Source organism: Salmo trutta, chromosome 15 (assembly GCF_901001165.1).
Source record: "Salmo trutta chromosome 15, fSalTru1.1, whole genome shotgun sequence".
Classification (NCBI taxonomy): domain Eukaryota; kingdom Metazoa; phylum Chordata; class Actinopteri; order Salmoniformes; family Salmonidae; genus Salmo; species Salmo trutta.
The window spans coordinates 31,471,180-31,496,878 of NC_042971.1; the positions used below are offsets into that span (position 1 = coordinate 31,471,180).

General features: G+C 43.2%; 1 protein-coding gene across 3 annotated transcripts; it reads left to right on the top strand.

Moving 5' to 3' along the window:
• The first annotated feature begins 8,728 nt into the window (after positions 1–8,728).
• Positions 8,729–21,565, top strand: LOC115148818 (hexokinase-2). 3 transcript variants are annotated; one of them, XM_029691071.1, is made up of 12 exons: positions 8,729–8,756; positions 9,118–9,180; positions 10,188–10,298; positions 12,340–12,502; positions 12,803–12,951; positions 18,226–18,345; positions 18,631–18,726; positions 18,973–19,072; positions 19,662–19,845; positions 20,051–20,206; positions 20,509–20,742; positions 21,211–21,565. In XM_029691071.1, exons 1-12 carry the CDS (start codon positions 8,733–8,735, stop codon positions 21,413–21,415), a joined length of 1,605 nt encoding a protein of 534 aa, XP_029546931.1. In that variant the 5' UTR covers positions 8,729–8,732; the 3' UTR covers positions 21,416–21,565. The 3 variants fall into 3 exon arrangements, with proteins under 3 accessions (XP_029546931.1, XP_029546930.1, XP_029546932.1); XM_029691070.1 differs by lacking the exon at positions 8,729–8,756 and adding an exon at positions 8,779–8,931; XM_029691072.1 differs by lacking the exons at positions 8,729–8,756; positions 9,118–9,180 and having other exon boundaries at positions 10,188–10,293.
• Positions 21,566–25,699: the final 4,134 nt, after the last annotated feature.

Below are 25,699 nucleotides of genomic sequence, written 5' to 3' on the forward strand. Positions count from 1 at the left end.
AGACTGAGTCTGCGTCTCTCACATGGGTAGGCAGACCATTCCATAAAAATGGAGCTCTATAGGAGAAAGCCCTACCTCCAGCCGTTTGCTTAGAAATTCTAGGGACAATTAGGAGGCCTGCGTCTTGTGACCGTAGCGTACGTGTAGGTATGTACGGCAGGACCAAATCGGAAAGATAGGTAGGAGCAAGCCCATGTAATGCTTTGTAGGTTAGCAGTAAAACCTTGAAATCAGCCCTTGCCTTAACAGGAAGCCAGTGTAGGGAAGCTAGCACTGGAGTAATATGATCAAATTTTTTGGTTCTAGTCAGGATTCTAGCAGCCGTATTTAGCACTAACTGAAGTTTGTTTAGTGCTTTATCCGGGTAGCCGGAAAGTAGAGCATTGCAGTAGTCGAGCCTAGAAGTAACAAAAGCATGGATTAATTTTTCTGCGTCATTTTTGGACAGAAAGTTTCTGATTTTTGCAATGTTACGTAGATGGAAAAAAGCTGTCCTTGAAGCAGTCTTGATATGTTCTTCAAAAGAGAGATCAGGGTCCAGAGTAACGCCGAGGTCCTTCACAGTTTTATTTGAGACGACTGTACAACCATCCAGATTAATTGTCAGATTCAACAGAAGATCTCTTTGTTTCTTGGGACCTAGGACAAGCATCTCTGTTTTGTCCGAGTTTAAAAGTAGAAAATTTGCAGCCATCCACTTCCTTATGTCTGAAACACAGGCTTCTAGCGAGGGCAATTTTGGGGCTTCACCATGTTTCATTGAAATGTACAGCTGTGTGTCGTCCGCATAGCAGTGAAATTTAACATTATGTTTTCGAATGACATCCCCAAGAGGTAAAATATATAGTGAAAACAATAGTGGTCCTAGAACGGAACCTTGAGGAACACCGAAATTTACAATTGATTTGTCAGAGGACGAACCATTCACAGAGACAAACTGATATCTTTCCGACAGATAAGATCTAAACCAGGCCAGAACTTGTCCATGTAGACCAATTTGGGTTTCCAATCTCTCCAAAAGAATGTGGTGATCGATGGTATCAAAAGCGGCACTAAGATCTAGGAGCATGAGGACAGATGCAGAGCCTCGGTCTGACGTCATTAAAAGGTCATTTACCACCTTCACAAGTGCAGTCTCAGTGCTATGATGGGGTCTAAAACCAGACTGAAGCGTTTCGTATACATTGTTTGTCTTCAGGAAGGCAGTGAGTTGCTGCGCAACAACTTTTTCAAAAATTTTTGAGAGGAATGGAAGATTCGATATAGGCCGATAGTTTTTTATAATTTCTGGGTCAAGATTCGGCTTTTTCAAGAGAGGCTTTATTACTGCCACTTTTAGTGAGCTTGGTACACATCCGGTGGATAGAGAGCCGTTTATTATGTTCAACATAGGAGGGCCAAGCACAGGAAGCAGCTCTTTCAGTAGTTTAGTTGGAATAGGGTCCAGTATGCAGCTTGAGGGTTTGGAGGCCATGATTATTTTCATCATTGTGTCAAGAGATATAGTACTAAAACACTTTAGTATCTCCCTTGAGCCAAGGTCCTGGCAGAGTTGTGCAGACTCTGGACAATGAAGCCCTGGAGGAATACCCAGATTTAAAGAGGAGTCCGTAATTTGCTTTCTAATGATCATGATCTTTTCCTCAAAAAAGTTCATAAATGTATTACTGCTGAAGTGAAAGCCATCTGATATCTGGATTGTAGTGTATATTCTACCACCAGATGTTGCTCATTATGAAGAGATAATGCTGTTCAATAAGCATTTTTTGTCTAAGACGTGTACATTGTGGAGAGCACAAAATTAATATTTTTTCATGCAAACTGATTATACATAAAAAAAGACTTTCAGCAAACTTACAGCTTATTATTTGTGTAAGTTTAGGTTTCTCTAAAGCAGGTATTTCCAAACTGGGAATACCAGGGGTACGCGCAATGCTGTCGGGGGTACACCAAATAAAAATGTGATTCACATATAAAATACTTTTTATATTTATATATTTTTTTTTCATACAAAAAAAATGTCTTCACATTTTCAAACAGTACATTTATATATTCCAACGGGGCTATACATTTGGGTTTCACTTATATTGGGAGTAGTGCCTTTCTGTCACACCCTGATCTGGTTCACCTGTCCTTGTGATCGTCTCCACCCCCTCCAGGTGTCGCTTATTTTCCGTGGTGTATTTATCCCTGTGTTTCCTGTCTCTCTGTGCCAGTTCGTCTTGTTTGCCAAGTCAACCAGTGTTTTCCCTTGCTCCTATTTTTCCCAGTCTCTGCTTGTTTCTAGTCCTCCTGGTTTTGACCACTCTGCCTGTTCTGACTACCAGCCTGCCTATCCCCTTGTACTGTTTTTGGACTCGGATCTGGTTTCTGACCGCTGCCTGGCCTGACCTCGAGACTGCCTATCGTCTGGTACTGTTTGGACTCTAACCTGGTTTATGAACTCTCACCTGTCCCCGACCTGCCTTTGCCTACTCCCTTTGTTATAATAAATATAGGAGCTCTACCATCTGCCTCCTGTGTCTGCATTTGGGTCTCGCATTGTGCCCTCATACCTTTCCTTAGCCACATTGTGTTATATGTGCAAAAGTACTATCTCACAACTCGATGAAACCTTCACTCTTGCGCAGACATTTAGAAACAAAACATGTCAATTTGAAAAATAAGCCACAGGAGTTTTTGAGCGAGAATTAAGATGACTTTCGAGTAGTAAGACATGAATAAAAGCAAAATATACCATTAATAAGAATGACGTTGTCTTATATGGTAAGCTACCGAGTGGCTAGGACAGGCAAGCCCCATACTATTGTGGAGGACTTAATTAATCCTGCTGCAGTGGATATGGCTGGGACAATGCTGAGGGAAAAGACCCAAAAAACTATACAGACAATGCCTCCATCAAACAACACTGTTTCACGACGCATCAGTGGCATGGCAAGCAGTTGCTCCCGACGCCAATTGGTGTCACGTCCTGACCAGTAATAGGGGTTATTTGTTATTATAGTTTGGTCAGGACGTGGCAGGGGGTGTTTGTTTCATGTGGTTTGGGCTATGTATTTAGGTAGAGGGGTGTTTGGTTTATGTGGTTCGGGGTTTGTTAGTCTACGTTCTATGTTAGTGTTTTTCTATGTTCTATCTAGTCTATTGTAGTTCTATGTTTAGTTAATTGGTGTTGGGGCCTTCAGTTGGAGGCAGCTGTCTATCGTTGCCTCTGATTGAAGGTCCTATAATTAGGGGTGTGTTTGTCATGGGATTTTGTGGGAGATTGTGCTGTGTATAGCTTTGTGCCTTACCGGCCTGTTATTCGTCGTTGTGTTTTGTATACGTGTTTGTTTTGGGTTTTCCCTTCTTTGTCCGTATTAAAGAAGATGAGTGGACATATTCCCGCTGCGTTTTGGTCCTCTCCTTACGACACCCGTGACACTTGGGTACACTGTGGCATCCACCGAAAGGCTCTTGCTGCCAAGGGAATGCCTGACTGCTTGAAAGACGTTTTGGACACTACAGTGAAAATGGTTAACATTGTTAATGCAAGGCCCCTGAACTCTCGTGTATTTTCTGCGCTATGCAATGATATGGGTAGCGACCATGTAATGCGTTTACAACATACAGAAGTGCGCTGGTTATCAAGGGGAAAAGTATTGACACGTTTTTTTTAATTGAGAGACGAGCTTAAATTTTCTTTACTGACCATAATTTTCACTTGTCTGACCGCTTGCATGATGACAAGTTTCTCATGCGAAAGACCTATCTGGGTGATGTTTTTTCTCACCTGAATGATCTGAATCTAGGATTACATGGACTCTCCGCAACTATATTCAATCTGCGGGACAAAATTGAGGCTATGATTAAGAAGTTGAAGCTCTTCTCTCTCTGCATTAAGAAGGACAACGCACAGGTCTTTCCATCATTGTATGATTTTTTGGTGTGCAAATTAACTCAAGCTTACGGACAATGTCAAGTGTGATATAGCGAAGCACCTGAGTGAGATGGGTGCGCAATTATGCAGGTACTTTCCCGAAACAGATGACACAAACAACTGGATTCGTTATCCCTTTCATGCCCTGCCTCCAGTCCACTTACCAATATCTGAATAAGATAGCCTCTTCGAAATTTGAATTTAATCAGAAGCCACTGTCAGATTTCTGGATTGGGCTGTGCTCAGAGTATCCTGCCTTGGCAAATCGCGCTGTTAAGACACTGATGCCCTTTGCAACCACGTACCTACGTGAGTGTGGATTCTCAGCCCTCACTAGCATGAAAACTAAATACAGGCACAGACTGTGTGGGAAATGATTTAAGACTGAGACTCTCTCCAATACAATCCAACATTGCAGAGTTATGTGCATCCTTTCAAGCACACCCTTCTCATTAACCTGTGGTGAGTTATTCACAATTTTTGATGAACAAATAAGGTTTTATATGTAAGATGGCTAAATAAAGAGCCAAATTATTGATTATTATATTATTATTTGTGCCCTGGTCCTATAACAGCTCTTTGTCACTTCCCACGAGCCGGGTTGTGACAAAAACTCACACTCATTCTTATGTTTAATAGATGTATTGTATAGTGTGTGTGTGTGGCAGGCTTACAATGATGGCAAAAAAACATTTGAGAGTGCGCTGACCCTGGTGTTAGAGGGGGTACGCACCTGAAGGTTGAATGTTTGAAGGGGTGCGAGACTATAAAAAGTTTGGTAACCATTGCTCCAAAGGAAACAGATCTGAGATAGGCTTACATAGGATTCTGGTGGTCAATTGGTTGTGTAGTAAAACAGTGTAGCAATCTCTCCAACAGTCGCTGAGGTGACCACAAGATTGGTACCCTTTTGAGGTTTCCTCTTCCTGTGATTTGAAGCAACTGGATGCAATGTGAACTGGATGCAATGCTCTCTGAACTTTTGTGCATGTTGTTATTTTGTACGTTTCTGCCAAAGACTGGGTCTGTTGAGTGAGGCATTGTTAGTGGATGGCAGATAAATATCTGGTAATGATCTCATATTCATAATGCATATTAGAAGGACAAGATGAATATGGTACAATAACAGTCAGCTTAAAGAGCGTTATAATGCTTTATGTATATTTATATACAGTATATTATACAGTGCCTTCAGAAAGTATTTGACCACTTTACTTTTTACACATTTTGTTGTGTTACAGTCTGCATTTAAAATTGATTCAATTGAGATTTTTGTCACTGGCCTACACACAATACCCAATAATGTCCAAGTGGAATTATGTTTTTATACATTTTTACAAATGTATTAAAAATGAAAAGCTGAAATGTCTTGAGTAAATAAGTACTCAACCCCTTTGTTATGGCAAGCCTAAATAAGTTCAGGAGTAAACATTAGAAATAACAAGTCACATAATAAGTTGCATGGACTCACTCTGTGTGCACTAATAGAGTTTAACACTATTTTTTAATGACTACCTCATCTCTGTACCCCACATATAACTATCTGTAAGGTCCCTCAGTTGAGCAGGGAATTTCAAGCACAGATTCAACCACAAAGACCGGGGAGGTTTACCAATGCCTCACAAAGAAGGGCACCTATTGGTAGATGGGTAAAAAAAAGAAGACATTGAATATCCCTTTGAGCGTAGTGTATTTATTAATTGCACTTTGCATGGTGTGTCACTACACCTAGTAACTACAAAGATACAGACGTCCTTTCTAACAATTGCCGGAGAGGAAAGAAACCGCTCAAATATTTCACAATGAGCCCAATGGTGACTTTAAAACAGTTACAGAGTTTAATGGCTATGATAGGAGAAAGCTGAGGATTGATCAACATTGTAGTTACTCCACAATACTAACCTAATTCACAGAGTGAAAAGAAGGAAGCCTGTAGAATAAAAATATTCAAAAACATGCATCCTGTTTGCAACAAGGCACTAAAGTAATACTGCAAGAAATGTGGCAGAGCAATTAACTTTTTGTCCTGAATACAAAGTGTCAGGTTTGTGGTAAATCCAATACAACACATTACTGAGAACCACTCTCATATTTTCAAGCATAGTGGTGGCTGCATCATGTTATGGGTATGCTTGTAATCGTTAAGGACTAGGGAGTTTTTCAGGATAAAAAAGAAACGGAATGAAGCTAAGCACAGGTGAAATCCTAGAGAAAAACCTGCTTCAGTCTGCTTTCCACCAGACACTGACAGATTCATTCACCTTTCAGCAAAATGTGGAATAAATCAAGAAGTATGAACAGGCTACTTTCTGAAGGCAGTATATACAGTGCATTCGGAAAGTATTCAGACCCCTTGACTTTTTCCACATTTTATTACGTTACAGCCTTATTCTAAAATGTATTAAATTAATGTTTTTCCTCATCAATCTACACACAATACTTCGTAATGGCAAAGTGAAAACAGGTTTTGCGAAATTTTAGCAAATTTATAAAAAGTAAAAACAGAAATACCTTATTTACATAGGTGCATCCTGTTTCATCCTCGAGAAACATCTACAACTTGATTGGAGTTCATCTATGGTAAATTCAATTGACTGGACATGATTTGGATAGGTACATAGAGTTGAAGTCGGAAGTTTACATACACTTAGGTGGGAGTCATTAAAACTAGTTTTTCAACCACTCCACAAATGTCTTGTTAACACACTATAGTTTTGGCAAGTCGGTTAGGACATCTACTTTGTGCATGACACAAGGAATTGTTCCAACAATTGTTTACAGACAGATTATTTCACTTATAACTCATTGTATCACAATTCCAGTGGATCAGAAGTTTACATACACTAAGTTGACTGTGCCTTTAAACAGCTTGGAAAATTCCAGAAAATGATGTTAAGGCTTTAGATGATTCTGATAGGCTAATTGATGTCATTTGGGTCAATTGGAGGTGTACCTGTCGATGTATTTCAAGGCCTACATTCAAACTCACATTTACATTTAAGTCATTTAGCAGACACTCTTATCCAGAGCAACTTACAGTAGTGAATGCATACATTTCATACATTTTTTTCCCATACTGGTCCCCCGTGGGAATCGAACCCACAACGCTGGCATTGCAAACACCATGCTTTACCAACTGAGCCACACAGGACCACTTGCCTCTTTGCTTGACATCATGGGAAAATCAAAAGAAATCAGCCAAGACCTCTGAAAAAAAAATATAGACCTCCACAGGTCTGGTTCATCCTTGGGAGCAATTTCCAAATGCCTGAAGGTACCACGTTCATCTGTACAAACAATAATATGCAAGTATAAACACTATGGGACTACTCAGTCGTCATACCACTCAGGAAGGAGACGCATTCTGTCTCCTAGAAATGAACGTACTTTGGTGGGAAAAGTGCAAATCAATCCCAGAACAACAGCAAAGGACCTTGTGAAGATGCTGGAGGAAACAGGTACAAAGTATCTATATCCACAGTAAAATGAGTCCTATATCGACATAACCTGAAAGGCCGCTCAGCAAGGAAGAAGCCACTGCTCCAAAATTGCCATAAAAAAGCCAGACTAAGGTTTGCAACTGCACATGGGGACAAAGATTGTACCTTTTGGAGAAATGTTCTCTGGTCTGATGAAACAAAAATAGAACTGTTTGGCCATAATGACCATCGTTATGTTTGGAGGAAAAAGGGGGAGGCTTGCAAGCCGAAGAAAACCATCCCAACTGTGAAGCACGGGGTTGACAGCATCATGTTGTGTAGATGTTTTTCAGTGGCAGGGACCTGACAGAGCTTGAGAGGATCTGTAGAGAATGGGAGAAACTCCCCAAATACAGGTGTGCCAAGACTCAAGGCTGTAATCGCTGCCAAAGTTGCTTCAACAAAATACTGAGTAAAGGGTCTGAATACTTATGTAAATGTCATATTTCAAAAAATGTTATACATACATTTGCAGTAATTTCTAAAAAACCTGTTTTTGCTTTGTCATTATGGGGTATTGTGTGTAGATTGATGAGGGACATTTTTTTTTACATTTCATTTTAAAATAAGGCTGTAATGTAACAAAATATGGAAAAAGTCAAGGGGTCTGAATACTTTCTGAATGCACTGTATATGGAGCAAATATATATGCATTATATACAGTTGAAGTCAGAAGTTTACATACACCTTAGCCAAATACATTTAAAGTCAGTTTTCCACAATTCCTGACATTTAATCCTAATAAAAATTCCCTGTCTTAGATCAGTTAGGATCACCACTTTATTTTAAGAATGTGAAATGTCAGAATAATAGCAGAGAATGATTTATTTCAGCTTTTCTTTCTTTCATCACACTCCCAGTGGGTCAGAAGTTAACATACACTCAATTTGTATTTGGTAGCATTGCCTTTAAATTGTTTAACTTGGGTCAAACGTTTCGGGTAGCCTTCCACAAGCTTCCCACAATAAGTTGGGTGAATTTTGGCCCATTCCTCTGACAGAGCTGGTGTAACTGAGTCAGGTTTGTAGGCCTCCTTGCTCGCACACGCTTTTTCCGTTCGGTCCACAAATTTTCTATAGGCTTGAGGTCAGGGCTTTGTGAATGGCCACTCCAATACCTTGACTTTGTTGTCCTTAAGCCATTTTGCCATAACTTTGGAAGTATGCTTGGGGTCAATGTCCATTTGGAAGACCCATTTGCGACCAAGCTTTAACTTCCTGACTGATGTCTTCAGATGTTGCTTCAATATGTCCACATAATTTTCCTACCTCATGATGCCATCTATTTTGTGAAGTGCACCAGTCCCTCCTGCAGCAAAGAACCCCCACAACATTATGCTGGCTTTTCTAGAGAGACATGTCAGTTGCATCATTTTATGGATTGTATTCATTATGCTCTCTAGCCTTTATGTCATATTTTGTGTTTATACTGTATGTGTGATACATGCACTGTGATTAATTTATGAATAAGTTCGGCTACATGAAGAAGTTAATGGAAATCGTTACCAAAATATCCTTTTCAATGAAATACAATGTGTGTAATGAATGCGTAAATCACAAAGTGCAACTCTCCCCATCTCAATGAATTGACTAATTGTAGCCTACAAGATTATATACAGTAATCACGTGAAGGCATTTTGTGTAATTTACATACCCGTTCTAGAGGTGGGTGTATCATCATCACCGTTCCAAGGAGAACTCATGTGCAACTGTTTTGCAGGAAGTTGATGCAAGTCTGAACATTGCTGTCAAGACACGGATTTGTCGATTTAATCCACTAAAGGTTAGTCTAATTCTTTAAACTAATTGTCGTTATTATTGGTCTTTTGTACAATTTTCTGTCGCATATCCTAAAATAGTTGAAAAGGCTACAGAAGTTAAAAGGCTACAGAAGTGAAGACTACTGATTTGAGACACAGAGCACATTACTAGGGTCTTGAGATAGAGTGCAATTCTTTAGCCTTTTAAAAGTGACATGTACTGAGAGATGAGTGTCACTCACTCTGACTGCAGTCAATGTAAGCCATACTTTGAGTCCAAGTCTATTTTGCATGTAGTTGCCTCAAGATATATTTTATTTAACTTAAATAATGTGTCACATTGACGTTGCAATGTTGCTCTGGTGTCATAGGATCTGCATTTGATACCTGGCTACAATACATCTCAAAGTTTGAGTCAACTGGAAAACTATTTTATATTTGACATCCTCTTGCATCATTAATGATTAAATATTAAGAATTTGTGATATTACTGTGAACTCATTATCTATTGCCTTTATAGCCTAGTATTGTAATAAGGGTCGTCTAAAGGAGACCAAAATGCAGAGTGTGAAGTGCTCATATTACTTTTAATGAAAACACTTTGCAAATTAACAAAAACGACCAACAACAGTCCCGTCAGGTACAAACAACGAAACGGAAAACAACCACCCACAAAACCCCATGAAAACAGGCTGCCTAAGTATGGCTTCCAATCAGAGACAACGAAAAACACCTGCCTCTGATTGGAAACCATACCCGGCACCAACATAGAAAATACAACATAGAACGACAATCTAGACAGCCCACCTAGAAAACAGAAAACCCCAAATACATAGACAAAAACACCCCCCTGTCACACCCTGACCAATCTACTATGGAAAAATGACCTCATACTAAGGTCAGAACGTGACAAGTATCTATACTTAATTGAATAGTCAATAAGGTACTGTACTGTAATTGCAAAAGTGACACATTGAAAATAGTTTTCTCTGCTAGGGATTACTAACATGTCCCCTATGTGTGTGTCCAGATGAGTTCCACAGATACCAATGCCAAGAGCGACGGCCCCATCCCCAAGGGGGCCAGACTGAGCCGGGACGTCGCAAACCTGGACACCATCCCCCCAGACACCCTCAGTAAGGTACACCTGCTGCCTCCACGGGACGTCCCATAGAGACACACATAACCTCTGACCTTTCTCCTCTTATACTAGACCTGGGTTCAGATATATATATTTGATTATTTGTTATTTAAATACTCATTTTCTGTGTATTTGAGTATTTTCTAATAATGTGGCCAGAATCAACTACTTCTATTGGAATAGAATAGTTTCTTATAAATGAAAGTATTTTCAAATACCTATTTGAGTATTTTCAAATACTTTCCATTTGTATTTCCAGATACGTTCCAATATTAAACTACATGTTTTTTCAAATAAAAATATCTAAATGCTTACTTTCTAATGTTTTTCTAAGTAATTGAAATACCCTAAGCAGTATTTGAACCCAGGTCTTATACACAGTAGAGGGGACTTGTTTGAGTGTGCTCTGTCTAATGGCTCAAGGCACTTGTATTGATATCTCATAGTTTGAACATAATCACATTCCTCTTTGTCTCTCTGGTTCTAATAGCTAGTCCACTCACAGCGTAACCCATAATTATGCCTCATTGCTTTTGTCCACATTTTGAAAAGGTGTGTGGGAACACTGATTAAGTACAAGAGGATAATTTATGTGACATGTGACGTGTGTGTCTGTTCTGGTTTGGCGTCTCTCTCCTGGCTTTGTTTATGTGTTTTATCCAATCAATGGCATCTTTCTTGATGTTATGATTCCACTGTACAGTAGGTGTTTGTGAAAAATGCAATCATATTTCTTAAAGTGGTTGCAATTATAGTGCTATCAAGTCTAAACCCATCAAATAATCAAAATGAACCACATTGTCATAGTCATGGAGGAACTGAGGCTGCTGTTATCATGCAGAGACAGGAGACACTGATCTACCGGCATGATCTCTACCTCAGCCTTGCTGACCCCTGCCAGGGCATATTTCACAACAGCCTTAAACTGAGCCTGAGTGAGAGAGAGAGGGGCGGGGGGAGAGAAAGAGAGGAAGGCCCCAAACATTTAAGGAAGAGGAAAAGAGAAGCACGTAGAGGTGCAATTGTGTCTAATATCTTCAGAGGTCTGTAATGTGTTAATGACAGACTACGTTTGACCAAACAAGCTTTCTTCCTGTGGAATGGAACATTTCCTATTTTGCCCGTTTTTTGGTTCAGGTTACACCCCTGTTGATGATAAAGTCAGACATTACTCAGTGCTGAAAGTTGTCAATGACATTACAATTATAATTTTAATTTTACCAGGTTAGTGTCATTGAGATAAAATCTCTTTTGCTAGGGGGCCCTGAATTAACATGGGTAAATAAAATGGCCCACCTGGATGCATTAAGATGTACATATATTGTAAATAATGTGCACTTTTCCCAGTAATTATGTTTTATTGTTACATACACTGGATAGGTAAAGTGAAATGTGTTGTTTTACTTGGTCAGCCATAGTAGTACGGCATTCCTGGAGCAAATTGGGTTTAAGTGCCTTGCTCATGGGCACATAGACAGATTTTTTTGTTCACCTTGTCAGCTCCCAATGCTCTAACCGGTAGGCTACCTGCCGTACCTTGGTTTCTCCAGACAATATATCTGTGTCACCATAATCGGCTTTACAACATTTATTTAAGATTACAGTACAACATTTCATGAAGGGAACATAAAAGGAGGATTATATCATCTTGTGAATCATCCAGTAAAGTTGACATGATATATTTCTTCAACTGGAGATGTAATATTACAGACAGAGAATTGCTATGTTGTGGACAGCAGATAGACATTGCCACCTTGTGGGGAACCTGCCTTTCTTCGTGCTGGCTATATTGGGCATCTTGATTTACACGCCATAATGTCGCTGGTTATGGGGAGTATCTTTACCCTAGATGACATTGACAATGCTATCCTTCCCCTGAAATTGAAATGTCAATTTGGGTTAGGATAAATTCCATTTCTATTTAGTCAATTCAGAAAGTAAACTGAAATTCGAATTCCTATTTTCGTTATTGAAAAGCAATTTTAGTTTAAACTTTCTGAATTTAAATGGAATTGATCCCTGATATCAATCCGTCTCATAGGTAGAAGAGTGTCTGCAGCCTTTCCGTCTCTCTGTGGAGAAGCTGCAGGACGTGTCATCTCGCCTGAGGAAGGACCTGATCAGAGGGCTGGGCAAACACACACACTGCCGGGCACCCGTCAAGATGCTGCCCACCTTTGTGAGGGCAACACCTGATGGGAGAGGTAGAGTACTGTAATCTGTATTCCTTAAAGACTCTCCATAGTATGCACTAGTGATCGAGGGTATGGCCCTTTGTTGAGGCCTGTACTTTAGTAACCTAATTCATTAAACTGTAGGTATACCATTCACCAGACAGCCTCTCACCCAGACTGAGGTGCCGAGTCTGAAATGAATCTATAGACCCCAACACACTTCTTCATGTCCTCTTCCACTGTAGATATGATGGATTATTGATCATTGATTTTGGACTGAGCAAATTGGCCAACAGTAACATTTTTCCTTTAATTGATTGGTCCCCACAGAGAAGGGGGACTTCCTGGCTCTGGACCTGGGCGGGACTAACTTCCGGGTGCTGCATGTCCGTGTGGTGGAGGAGATGCAGAAGCTCCTGAAGATGGACAGTAAGATCTGTGCCATCCCCCAGGAGATCATGCTGGGGACGGGAGAACAGGTGTGTGTGTTTGGGATTTACATGTTTGTACAGCTGATCTCATCCCACCCCTCCCATGGGGTGGTCATTCTCTAACCCCGGGTGGGAACAGTGCATGTAAATCCCTATGATGTTACAATTTCTTACTTTGTAAACATAGATTTAATGAACCATTGAAAGTCTAACTTCAACTACAAATATTGAACATTAGCTGGGAAACCGGCTGTCTGTCAGCCACAAAATCCCTCTTAAACTGAGAATTTAACATGGACATACTCATGTGAGAATAAACCACTTCATATTTTACTGTACTTTATGATGATTTAAAGAGTAACATTGTTTGATAAAATGCAATAACAGAAACCAGAACTATTCTGGATTAGTGATTAACTGGAACGCTATTCAGTAAATAAGGGTTCCTGGTTGCAGGTTTTATTTCCAAATCTTGGAAGATGCGTTAAGAGAAGTTGTATAATTGAGAGGTTTTTGTTATTGTGTTTCAATAGTTTTTTTATATCACTAGGAATGCAAACGTACTGTTTATGTACGTATGTACAGTACCAGTCAAGAGTTTGGACACACCTACTCATTCAAGGGTTTTTCTTTATTTTTACTATTTTCTACATTGTAGAATAATAGTGAAGACATCTAAACTATGAAATAACACATAAGGAATCATGTAGTAAACAAAAAAGTGTTAAACAAATTCAAATATATTTTATATTTGAGATTCTTCAAAGTAGCCACCCTTTGCCTTGATGACAGCTTTGCACACTCTTGGAATTCTCTCAACCTCACCTGGGTTGCTTTTCCAACAGTCTTGAAGGAGTTCCCACATATGCTGAGCACTTGTTGGCTGCTTTTCCTACTGTAATAAAGTCTGTGTGAGCTGGTGTGGAGGAGTCAGGAGCAGGACAGCAGATATGAGTAAAAAACGTATTTACTCAAAATACAAACAAATACAATGCAATAATGCGAGCCCACAATAATGGACCGTATTACAAACAAACATGGGGGAACAGAGGTTTAAATAATGAACAAGTAATTGGGGAATTGAAACCAGGTGTGTTAGACAAAGACAAAACAAATGGAAAATAAAAAGTGGATCGGCAATGGCTAGAAGGCCGGTGACTTCGACCGCCGAACGCCACCCGAACAAGGAGAGGGACCGACTTCGGCGGAAGTCATGACAGTACCCTCCCCTTGACGCGCGGCTCCAGCAGCGCGCTGACACCGACCTCGGGGACGATCCGGAGGACGAGGTGCAGGGCGATCCGGATGGAGATGGTGGAACTCCCGCAGCAACGAAGGGTCCAAGACGTCCTCCACCGGCACCCAGCATCTCTCCTCCGGACCGTAAAACTCCCACTCCATGAGGTACTGAAGGCCCTCGCCCGCCGCCTCAAGTCCAGGATGGCTCGAACAGAATACGCCAAGGGCCCCCTCGATGTCCAGAGGGGGCGGAGGAACTTCCCACACCTCAGACTCCTGGAGTGGACCAGCCACCACCGGCCTGAGGAGAGACACATGGAACGAGGGATTAATACGGTAATCTGGGGGAAGCTGTAACCTGTAGCATACCTCATTCAGTCTCCTCAGGACTTTGAATGGCCCCACAAACCGCGGACCCAGCTTCCGGCGGAGGGGCAGGTTTCGGGTCGAGAGCCATACCCGGTCCCCTGGTGCGAACACCGGGGCCTAACTGCGGTGGCGGTTGGCGCTCACCTTCTGCCACCTCACGGGCCCGTTGCAGGTGTACATGGGCGGCCTCCCAGGTCTCCTCTGAGCGTTTAAACCATTCGTCCACCGCAGGAGCTTCGATCTGGCTCTGATGCCAAGGTGCCAGAACTGGCTGATACCCCAGGACGCACTGGAAGGGAGAGAGGTTAGTGGAGGAGTGGCGGAGTGATGGGGATGAATGCCCCCCACTCTCCTGGCCGGTCCTGGCAATATGACCTCAGAAACCTACACACATTCTGGTTTACTCTCTCAACCTGCCCGTTACTCTCGGGGTGAAAACCTGAGGTGAGGCTGACCGAGACCCCCAGACCTTCCATGAATGCTCTCCAGACCCTGGACGTGAACTGGGGACCCCGATCAGAGACTATGTCCTCAGGCACCCCGTAGTGCCGGAAGACGTGAGTGAACAGGGCCTCCGCAGTCTGTAGGGCCGTAGGGAGACCGGGCAAAGGGAGGAGACAGCAGGACTTAGAAAACCGATCCACAACAACCAGGATCGGGGTGTTGCCCTGTGAGGGAGGAAGATCCGTCAGGAAGTCCACCGACAGGTGCGACCACGGCCGTTGTGGAACGGGTAGGGGTTTTAACTTCCCTCTGGGCAGGTGCCTGGGAGCCTTGCACTGGGCACACACCAAGCAGGAGGAAACATAAACCCTCACGTCCTTGGCCAAGGTGGACCCCCAGTACTTCCCACTAAGACAACGCACTGTCCGACCGATGCCAGGATGACCAGAGGAGGGTGACGTGTGTGCCCAATAAATCAAACGGTCGCAGACAGCAGACGGAACGTACAGACGCCCAGCTGGACACTGGAGAGGAGTGGGCTCTGTACGTAACGCCCGCTCGATGTCCGCGTCCAGCTCCCACACCACCGGTGCCACTAGGCAAGAGGCCGGGAGTATGGGAGTGTGATCCATGGACCGCTCCTCTGTGTCATATATCCGGGACAGTGCATCTGCCTTAGCGTTCTGGGAAACTGGTCGGTAGGACAGGGTGAACACAAAACGGGTAAAAAACATGGCCCACCTTGCCTGGCGAGGGTTCAGTCTCCTCGCCGCCCGGATGTACTCCAGATTGCGGTGGTCAGTCCAGATGAGAAAAGGGTGTCTCGCCCCCTCAAGTCAATGTCTCCACGCCTTCAGAGCCTTGACGACAGTCAACAGCTCCCGATCCCCCACATCATAGTTTTGCTCCGCCGGGCTGAGCTTCTTCGAAAAGAAGGCACGGGGCGGAGGTTCGGTGGCGTACCCGAGCGCTGAGATAGCACGGCTCCTATCCCAGCCTCGGACGCGTCCACCTCCACTATGAACGCCAAAGTTTAAAAGTTTACATAGTTATAGATCTCATTTTTTATACAATTTCATTTTTGGACACAGTATAGTAGTTCTTCCCAGTCAGCACAAAGTGACTACTACAGATACACTGTATCTGTAGGATGAGCCAGCACGGGAGCCGAGGTAAACAGAGCCTTCAGGTGACCAAAAGCCCTGTCCGCCTCAGCCGACCACACCGGTCCCCCCTTCAGCAGTGAGGTAATGGGAGCCGCTACCTGACCAAAACCCCGGATAAACCTCCGGTAGTAGTTGGCAAACCCTAGAAACCGCTGCTATTCCTTTTCCGTGGTGGGAGTCGGCCAATTACGCACAGCTGAAATGCGGTCACTCTCCATCTCCACCCCTGAAGTGGAAATGCGGTAGCCTAGGAAGGAGACGGACTGTTGGAAGAACAGACATTTCTCAGCCTTGACGTACAGGTCATGCTCCAACAGTCAACCAAGCACCCTGTGCAGCAGGGACACATGCTCGGTGCGTGTAGCGGAGTATATCAGAATGTCGTCGATATACACCTCTACACCCTGCCCGTGCAGGTCCTGGAAAATCTTGTCAACAAAGGCCTGGAAGACTGATGGAGCATTCATCAACCCGTACGGCATGACGAGGTACTCATAGTGCCCTGAGGAGGTACTAAATGCCGTCTTCCACTCATTTACATTTACATTTAAGTCATTTAGCAGACGCTCTTATCCAGAGCGACTTACAAATTGATGCATTCACCTTATGATATCCATTGGAACAACCACTTTACAATAGTGCATCTAAATCTTTTAGGGGGGGATTAGAAGGATTACTTTATCCTATCCTAGGTATTCCTTAAAGAGGTGGGGTTTCAGGTGTTTCCGGAAGGTGGTGATTGACTCCGCTGTCCTGGCATCGTGAGGGAGTTTGTTCCACTATTGGGGTGCCAGAGCAGCGGACAGTTTTGACTGGGCTGAGCGGGAACTGTGCTTCCTCAGAGGTAGGGGGGCCAGCAGGCCAGCGGTGGATGAGCGCAGTGCCCTCGTTTGGGTGTAGGGACTGATCAGAGCCTGAAGGTACGGAGGTGCCGTTCCCCTCACGGCTCCATAGGCAAGCACCATGGTCTTGTAGCGGATGCGAGCTTCAACTGGAAGCCAGTGGAGAGAGCGGAGGAGCGGGGTGACGTGAGAGACCTTGGGAAGGTTGAACACCAGACGGGCTGCGGCATTCTGGATGAGTTGTAGAGGTTTAATGGCACAGGCAGGGAGCCCAGCCAACAGCAAGTTGCAGTAATCCAGACGGGAGATGACAAGTGCCTGGATTAGGACCTGCGCCGCTTCCTGTGTGAGGCAGGGTCGTACTCTGCGAATGTTGTAGAGCATGAACCTACAGGATTGGGTCACCGCCTTGATGTTAGTGGAGAACGACAGGGGGTTGTCCAGGGTCACGCCAAGGTTCTTAGCACTCTGGGAGGAGGACACAATGGGGTTGTCAACCGTGATGGCGAGATCATGGAACGGGCAGTCCTTCCCCGGGAGGAAAAGCAGCTCCGTCTGCCGAGGTTCAGCTTGAGGTGGTGATCCGTCATCCACACTGATATGTCTGCCAGACATGCAGAGATGCGATTCGCCACCTGGTTATCAGAAGGGGGAAAGGAGAAGATTAATTGTGTGTCGTCTGTATAGCAATGATAGGAGAGACCATGTGAGGATATGACAGAGCCAAGTGACTTGGTGAATAGCGAGAATAGGAGAGGGCCTAGAACAGAGCCCTGGGGGACACCAGTGGTGAGAGCACGTGGTGCGGAGACAGATTCTCGCCACGCCACCTGGTAGGAGCGACCTGTCAGGTAGGATGCAATCCAAGCGTGGGCCGCGCCGGAGATGCCCAACTCGGAGAGGGTGGAGAGGAGGATCTGGTGGTTCACAGTATCAAAGGCAGCAGATAGGTCTAGAAGGATGAGAGCAGAGGAGAGAGAGTTAGCTTTAGCAGTGCGGAGAGCCTCCGTGACACAGAGTAGAGCAGTCTCAGTTGAGTGACCAGTCTTGAAACCTGACTGATTTGGATCAAGAAGGTCATTCTGAGAGAGATAGCAAGAGAGCTGGCCAAGGACGGCACGTTCAAGAGTTTTGGAGAGAAAAGAAAGAAGGGATACTGGTCTGTAGTTGTTGACATCGGAGGGATCGAGTGTAGGTTTAAATAACACTAATGCCACTGTGAGATTTTGACTCATTTGGGATTTCTCTCTTTCTATCTCCAGTTGTTTGACCACATCGCTGCATGCCTGGCTGAGTTTCTGGAGTCTCTGGAGCTGAAGGATCAGATTCTACCTCTAGGCTTCACCTTCTCCTTCCCCTGCGAGCAGAAAGATATCGACAAGGTCAGTCACACTGCCCCAGAGACACACATACAACAATTATCCATTCAAAAAGGAGAAATCTGCACGCTTCAACACAGCAATTAAAATATAAACTAGGGGGAGGCATCTCATTCAGTCAGGACTGATATGAGTAGGACATTTTTCAACCCGGTCCCCAGTGGAAAGACAATCGAATAGCATCAAGAATGACATTCAAGGATAGTTATGTTGTGGTTGTCAATTCCAATTTGAATTGTGTAACCCACTGTGTGAGAATACTGTAACTAATGGGACCTGAACTTCCAGAGCATCCTGATCCACTGGACCAAAGGTTTTAACTGTTCCGGAGTGGTAGGAGAGGACGTTGTGAGGTTACTGAGAGAAGCCATCCACAGGAGAGGGGTGAGTCTATAGGCCTTTTTCAACCATACAACTATCATCATTATTGCAAGATAGAACTATCGCCACTTCTCCCCAAAAAATGTTTTACTAAATGAAAAATGTTGAATGTTATTACTACAGTATTATATAGTTAATATTGGCACACAAATGTGTAGTTTACAGAGAGGTACTTGAAACTTTTGCTTGAAGTGGTACCCTCAAACTTCCCTTCCTCTGTCTCTCTCTCTCTCTCTCTTACTCCCTTAGGATTATGACATTGGTTCCGTTGCCATGGTGAATGACACGGTGGGGACCATGATGAGCTGTGGATACAGGGACCAGAGCTGTGAAATTGGCATGATCATTGGTAGCTAGCACCAAACTTTACTGCAGCCACACTACTGCAACCATTGAATTAGAGAACATAACACAAATAAAAGCAGAAGATGAGATGTGTCCCATTTGGCCTAGCAAGTGAAGGAGAGGGTGACTGTAGAAACCATATATAACAGTAATAGTATCATGTTATTACAAAACCATTAGGGATGTCAAGGGTAACCATAGAGAGTCATATTTGGGCTCCCAAGTGGCACAACAGTCTAAGGCACTGTATCTCAGTGATAGAGGCGTCACTACAGACCCTGGTTTGATTCCAGGCTGTATCACAACCGGACGTGATTGGGAGTCCCATAGGGCGGCGCACAATTGGCCCAGCGTCATCCAGGTTACGGTTTGGCCGGGTTAGGCCGTCATTGTAAATAAGAATTTGTTCTTAACTGACTTGCCTAATTAAATAAAGGTTAAATAAAATACATATATATATCTTGAAACACATCATATAGTTTCTAGCACTTTCACACTGCAATGGCTCCCTCTGCTGGAGATGATGGCAACATGCTTTGGTGTGCGTGCATGTGCCTATGTGTTTCTGTCTAACATTGTCTTTGCCTCCCCAGGGACGGGGACGAACGCATGTTACATGGAGGAGATCAAAAACGTGAAGAGAGTAGAGGGGGAAGACGGACGCATGTGTATCAACACAGAGTGGGGGGGATTTGGAGACGACGGATCCCTAAAGGACATCCAGACTGAGTTTGACGTGATGGTGGATCGAGACTCACTCAACCCAGGCGTGCATGTGTATGTGTTTTTAATTAATGAGCAGTTGAAAGTACATAGCTAAAGTACATAAAATACAGCCAAGACTGTAACTTCTATGCTTGGCTCTCTTGACTTTACATCCTGGCCCATTTATCGACTCTCTGTTGTATGCTTGTTGTATACTTGACTATCTGTGGTTTGTCCATGTCTGGGTGTCTGTCTGTGTGTCTGTCTCTGTATCCAGCTTTGAGAAGATGATCAGTGGGATGTACCTGGGAGAGATAGCCAGGCTGGTGTTGGTGAAGCTGGCTCAGGACAAGCTACTGTTTGGAGGAGATCTATCAGTGGCCTTGCTCACACAGGACAGCTTTGAGACCAGATTCATCTCCGAGATAGAGGCGTGAGTGACAGACACACCATGCTTTTATGTGTCATATATCTACTTACACAGATCCTAAATATAGCAGTTATTTTTAAATATGAATGTGCTACATAATACAGAAGCTTCCATTGTGTAGCATTGAGAAAAAATGAGCTGTCTTTACAACTATATTATTCCATTTACCATCAATAGGCCTTCTCAGACAGTTTAATCCTTAACAACCTATCTATTTGAAATCCATTTATGTCACTTATATCAGCTTGCAATCATACCAAAGTATATTGATGGATGACTCAACTGATGAGTGTTGCTTGTCTCAGGGAGAACACAGGACTGCAGAAGGCCCAGGAGATTCTGTCAGAGCTGGACCTGCCTGCCGGGCCTGTGGACTGTCAGATTGTGCGTCTGGTGTGCGACTCTCTCTCCACACGCTCGGCCCAGTTGTGTGCCACTGCCTTGGCAACCATTGCCAACCGTATCCGTGTCAACCGTGGACTGGACCATCTAAGCACCACAGTGGGGGTGGACGGCACAGTATACAAGAAACACCCCAAGTATGTTCACCTCAAATAGAAATTGTATGACGATTTTCACAGGGTTATTTCAGTGAAAAGATACAAATAAATCCTGCTTTTATTTTCTTGTCACTTGATTGAATGGAGGATATCCTCTTGTGCTGCCATAATAACTGTGTGGATTTCTTGCCTTATTTTCCTTAGTGTATTCACAAGTGGCTGAATCTCAATAATATCTCAGTCTTGCCACTATCCTCCCTTCCTAAAGTGAATTATATTCCTCTCTCATCCTTAACCCTACCTTTCCACTCTCTCTGTCTAAATGCAGGAATTTCACATGATGGAAGTATTTAATGGAATAAGCTATTTAGTGTCAAGTGAGTTTGTATTTAGTGTCAGGTGAGATTGAACTCTCAGGACCTATGTCAGTGTCAGGTGTCCAGGTAACCATACATTGATTTGACTATCCCCCTGTCTCTCTCAACACGGTCCCTGCTCCCCCCCCAGCTTCAGTGAGAAGCTCCAGGAGACCGTACGCATCCTGGCCCCCAAGTGTGATATCACTTTCCTCGTCTCCGACGACGGCAGCGGGAAAGGAGCTGCCATGGTAACGGCAGTGGCACAGAGGCTGGCCATGCAGTCCCGGATACTAGAGGACATCGATGGAGAGGAGGAAGAGGAGGAGCACGAAGAGGAGGATGATGAAAATTAAGCCGTGTATTCGACTAGACAACTTGAAATGCAGTACCGTGAAAATGTCCCCCTCAAATGATTTTGTCATAGACAAAGATTGGAAGGTAGGGGAGACCAGGGAACAAAATAGGAAATAGTCTACTTTTAGTCTTTAGCTTATTTGTGAAAATATTATTTGAGTTAGATTTATAATATTTTTATGCAAACAACATATAGTGCATTTGTAAAAGTATTCAAACGCCTTAACATTTTCCATATTTTGTTGTGTTACAGCTTCATTCTAAAAATGATTACATACCCCATAAGGACAAAGCCAAAACTGTTTTTTAAAAATGTTTGCAAATTTATTCAAACAAAAAAACAGAAATATCACTTTTACATAAGTATTCAGACCCTTTACTCAGTACTTTGTTGAAGCAACCTTGGCAGCAATTACAGCCAGGAGTCTTCTTGGGTATGACGCTACAAGCTTGGCACAGCTCTATTTGGAGAGTTTCTCCCATTCTTCGCTGCAGATCCTCTCAAGCTCTGTCAGGTTGGATGGGGAGCGTCGCTGCATTGCTATTTTCAGGTCTCTCCAGAGATGTTCAATCGGGCTCAAGTCCGGGCTCTTGCTGGGCCACTGAAGGACATTTAGAGACGTGTGTTGTCTTGGCTGTGTGCTTAGGGTTGTTGTCCTGTTGGAAGGTGAACCTTCGCCCAGTCTGAGGTCTTGAGCGCTCTGGAGCAGGTTTTCATCAAGGATCACTCTGTACTTTGCTCCGTTTATGTTTCCCTCGATCCTGACTAGTCTCCCAGTCCCTGCCACAGCATGATGCTGCCACCACCATGCTTCACCGTAAGGATGGTATTGGCCAGGTGATGAGCGGTGCCTTGTTTCCTCCAGACGTGACGCTTGGATTTCAGGCCAAAGAGTTCAATCTTGGTTTCATCAGACCAGGGAATCTTGTTTCCCATGGTCTAAGAGTACTTTTGGCAATCTCCAAGCGGGCTGTCATGTGCCTTTTACTAAGGAGTCGCTTCCGTCTGGCCACTCAACCATAAAGGCCTGATTGGTGGAGTGCTGCAGAGATGGTTGTCCTTCTGGAAGGTTCTCCCTTCTCCACAGAGGAACTCTGGAGCTCTGTCAGAGTGACCATCGGGTTTTTGTTCACCTCTTTGACCAAGGCCCTTCTCCCCTGATTGCTCAGTTTGGGCGGGTGGCCAGCTCTAGCAAGTCTTGATGGATCCAAATTTCATCCATTTAAGAATGATGGAGGCCACTGTGTTCTTGGGGACCTTCAATGTTGCAGAAATTGTTTGGTACCCTTCCCCAGATTGGTGCCTCAACACAATCCTGTCTCAGAGCTCTATGGACAATTCCTTTGACCTCATGGCTTGCTTTTTGCTCTGACATGCACTGTCAACTGTGGGACCTTATATACACTGCGTGCACAATTATTAGGCAAATTGTATTCCTCGGGATTAATTTTATTGTTGAACAAACACAATGCTCTCAGTCAATCCAAAATGTTATTGAACCTCAAACCTGAATGTTTAACAAAGGAAAAGTGAGTTTTGCCTTTCTCATGGAAATATATAAGTGTGCCCAATTATTAGTTAACTATTAGTGTGCAGAATTATTAGGCAACTAAATTACAAAAATAATTTCTCTCAACTCACTTGTTGATTCTCAATTTTTAGAGTAAGTGTAACAGATAAGTAACACAAAATGACAATTATATAACATTTTTGGCCTTTCAAAAATATTCAGTGACCAATATAGCCACCCTTATTTTCAAGAACTGCCATGAGCCTTCCATCCATGGAGTCTGTCAGTTTCCTGATCTGTTCACGATCAATTTTCGCTGAAGCAGCAACCACAGCCTCCCAAATGCTGTTCAAAGAGGTGTATTGTCTTCCCTCACTGTAAATCTCATGATTGAGAAGGGTCCACAAGTTCTCAATAGGATTTAAGTCAGGTGAGGAAGGGGGCCAGGTCATTATTCATGCATCAGAGTCCCTTGCTGGCTAGCTAAGCAGTGGAGTACTTGGATGCATGTGATGGAGCATTGTCCTGCATTAAGATCATGGCCTTCTAGAATGCTGAGGACTTCTTCCTGTACCACTGTTTGACGAAAGAATCTTCCAGAAACTGGCAGTAGGTTTGGGAGTTGAGTTTCAGTCCATCTTCAACCGAAAAGGTCCAACTACCTCATCCTCAATGATAGCAGCCCATGCCAGTACCCCTCCTTCACCTTGCTGGCACCTGACTCAAAGTGGTGCCCTGTGTCCATTACTGATCCAGCCACGGGCCCATCCATTTGGTCCATCAAGAGTCATTTTCATTTCATCTGTCCATAGAACCTTTGAAAAATCTGTCTTCAGGTATTTCTTTGCCCAATCTTGACGCTTCAACTTGTGAATCTTATTCAGTGGTGCTCTTGTTTCAGTCTTCTTGACCTTGGCCATGTCTCTGAGCACTTGACACCTTGTACTTCTGAACACTCCAGGTAGGTTGCAGTTCTGGAATACGGTGGCACTGGAGGATAATGGGTTCCTGGTAGTTTGACGTTTAATTCTTCTCAAGTCTTTTGCAGTTAATTTGCGCCTTTTCTTCCCCATGCGTTTTTTGCGCCCCAGTTGACTATTCGCAACATAACGTTTGATTGTCCGGTGGTCACGCCTCAATAGTTTAGCTATTTAGAGTGTCGCATCCGTCTGAAAGGCATTTTACATTTTTGGCTTTTCAGTGTCAGTTAAATCTCTTTTTTGGCCTATTTTACCTGAGGTAATGAGGCTGCCTAATAATTATGCACACCTTGATATAAGGTGTTATTCACTTTCGCCACACCCTCCCTCATTACACAAATACATATCACCTGAAAATGATTAAATCCAATAAGCATTCAAGTTTATATGGTTTGGAGTTCGTTAATTTGAATAGAAATAATGATAAGATCAGAATACTCACTTGCCTAATAATTGTGCACGCAGTGTAGACAGGTGTGTGACTTTCCAAATCATGTCCAATCAATTGAATTTACCACAGGTGGACTCCAATCAAGTTGATGATCAATGGAAACAGGATGCACCTGAGCTCAATGTCAAGTCTCATAGCAAAGGGTCTGAATATTTACACTACCGTTCGAAAGTTTGGGGTGACTTAGAAATGTCGTTGTTTTAGAAAGAAAAGCACATTTTTTGTCCATTAAAATAACATCAAATTAATCAGAAATACAGTGTAGATGCTGTTAATGTTGTCAATGACTATTGTAGCTGGAAACTGCAGATTTGTTATGGAATATCTACATAGGCGTACAGAGGCCCATTATAAGCAACCATCACTCATGTGTTCCAATGGCACGTTGTGTTAGCGAATCCAAGGTTATCATTTTAAAAGGCTAATTGATCATTAGAAAACCCTTTTGCAATTATTTTAACACAGCTGAAAACTGTTGTTCTGATTAAAGAAGCAATAAATCTGGCCTTCTTTACACTAGTTGAGTGTCTGGAGCATCAACATTTGTGGGTTCGATTACAGGCTCAAAATGGCCAGAAACAAAGAACTTTCTTATGAAACTCGTCAGTCAGTTGTTCTGAGAAATGAAGGCTATTTCATGTGAGAAATTGCCCAGAAACTGAAGATAACGTACAACGCTGTGTACTACTCTCTTCACAGAACAGCGCAAACTGGATCTAACCAGAATAGAAAGTGGAGTGGGAGGCCCCGGTGCTAACTGAGCAAGAGGACAAGTACATTAGAGCGTCTATTTTGAGAAACAGACACCTCACAAGTCCTCAACTGGCAGCCTCATTAAATAGTACACGCATCAACATCAATAGTGAACAGGCAACAGATGCTGGCCTTCTAGACAGATCCTGGCCTTCAAGGCAGAGTTCCTCTGTTCAGTGTCTGTGTTCTTTTGCCCATCTTAATCTTATCTTTTTATTGGACAGCCTGAGATATGGCTTTTTCTTTGCAACTCTGCCTAGAAGGCCAGCATCCCGGACTTCCTTTTCACTGCTGACGTTGAGACTGGTGTTTTGCTGTCCTCAAGGCAAATGGTGGCTACTTTGAAGAATTTCAAATATAAAATATTTTGATTGTTTAACACATTTTTGGTTACTACATGATTTCATATGTGTTATTTCATGTTTTTTATGTCTTCACTATGATTCTACAATGTAGAAAATAGTAAAAATAATGAAAAACCCTTGAATAAGTAGGTGTCCAAACTTTTCGCTGGTACTGTACGTTGAGATACATGGGGAATGTTTCATAGGTCAAAAATCAATAAAGACAATATTTCGATTTCGGCCT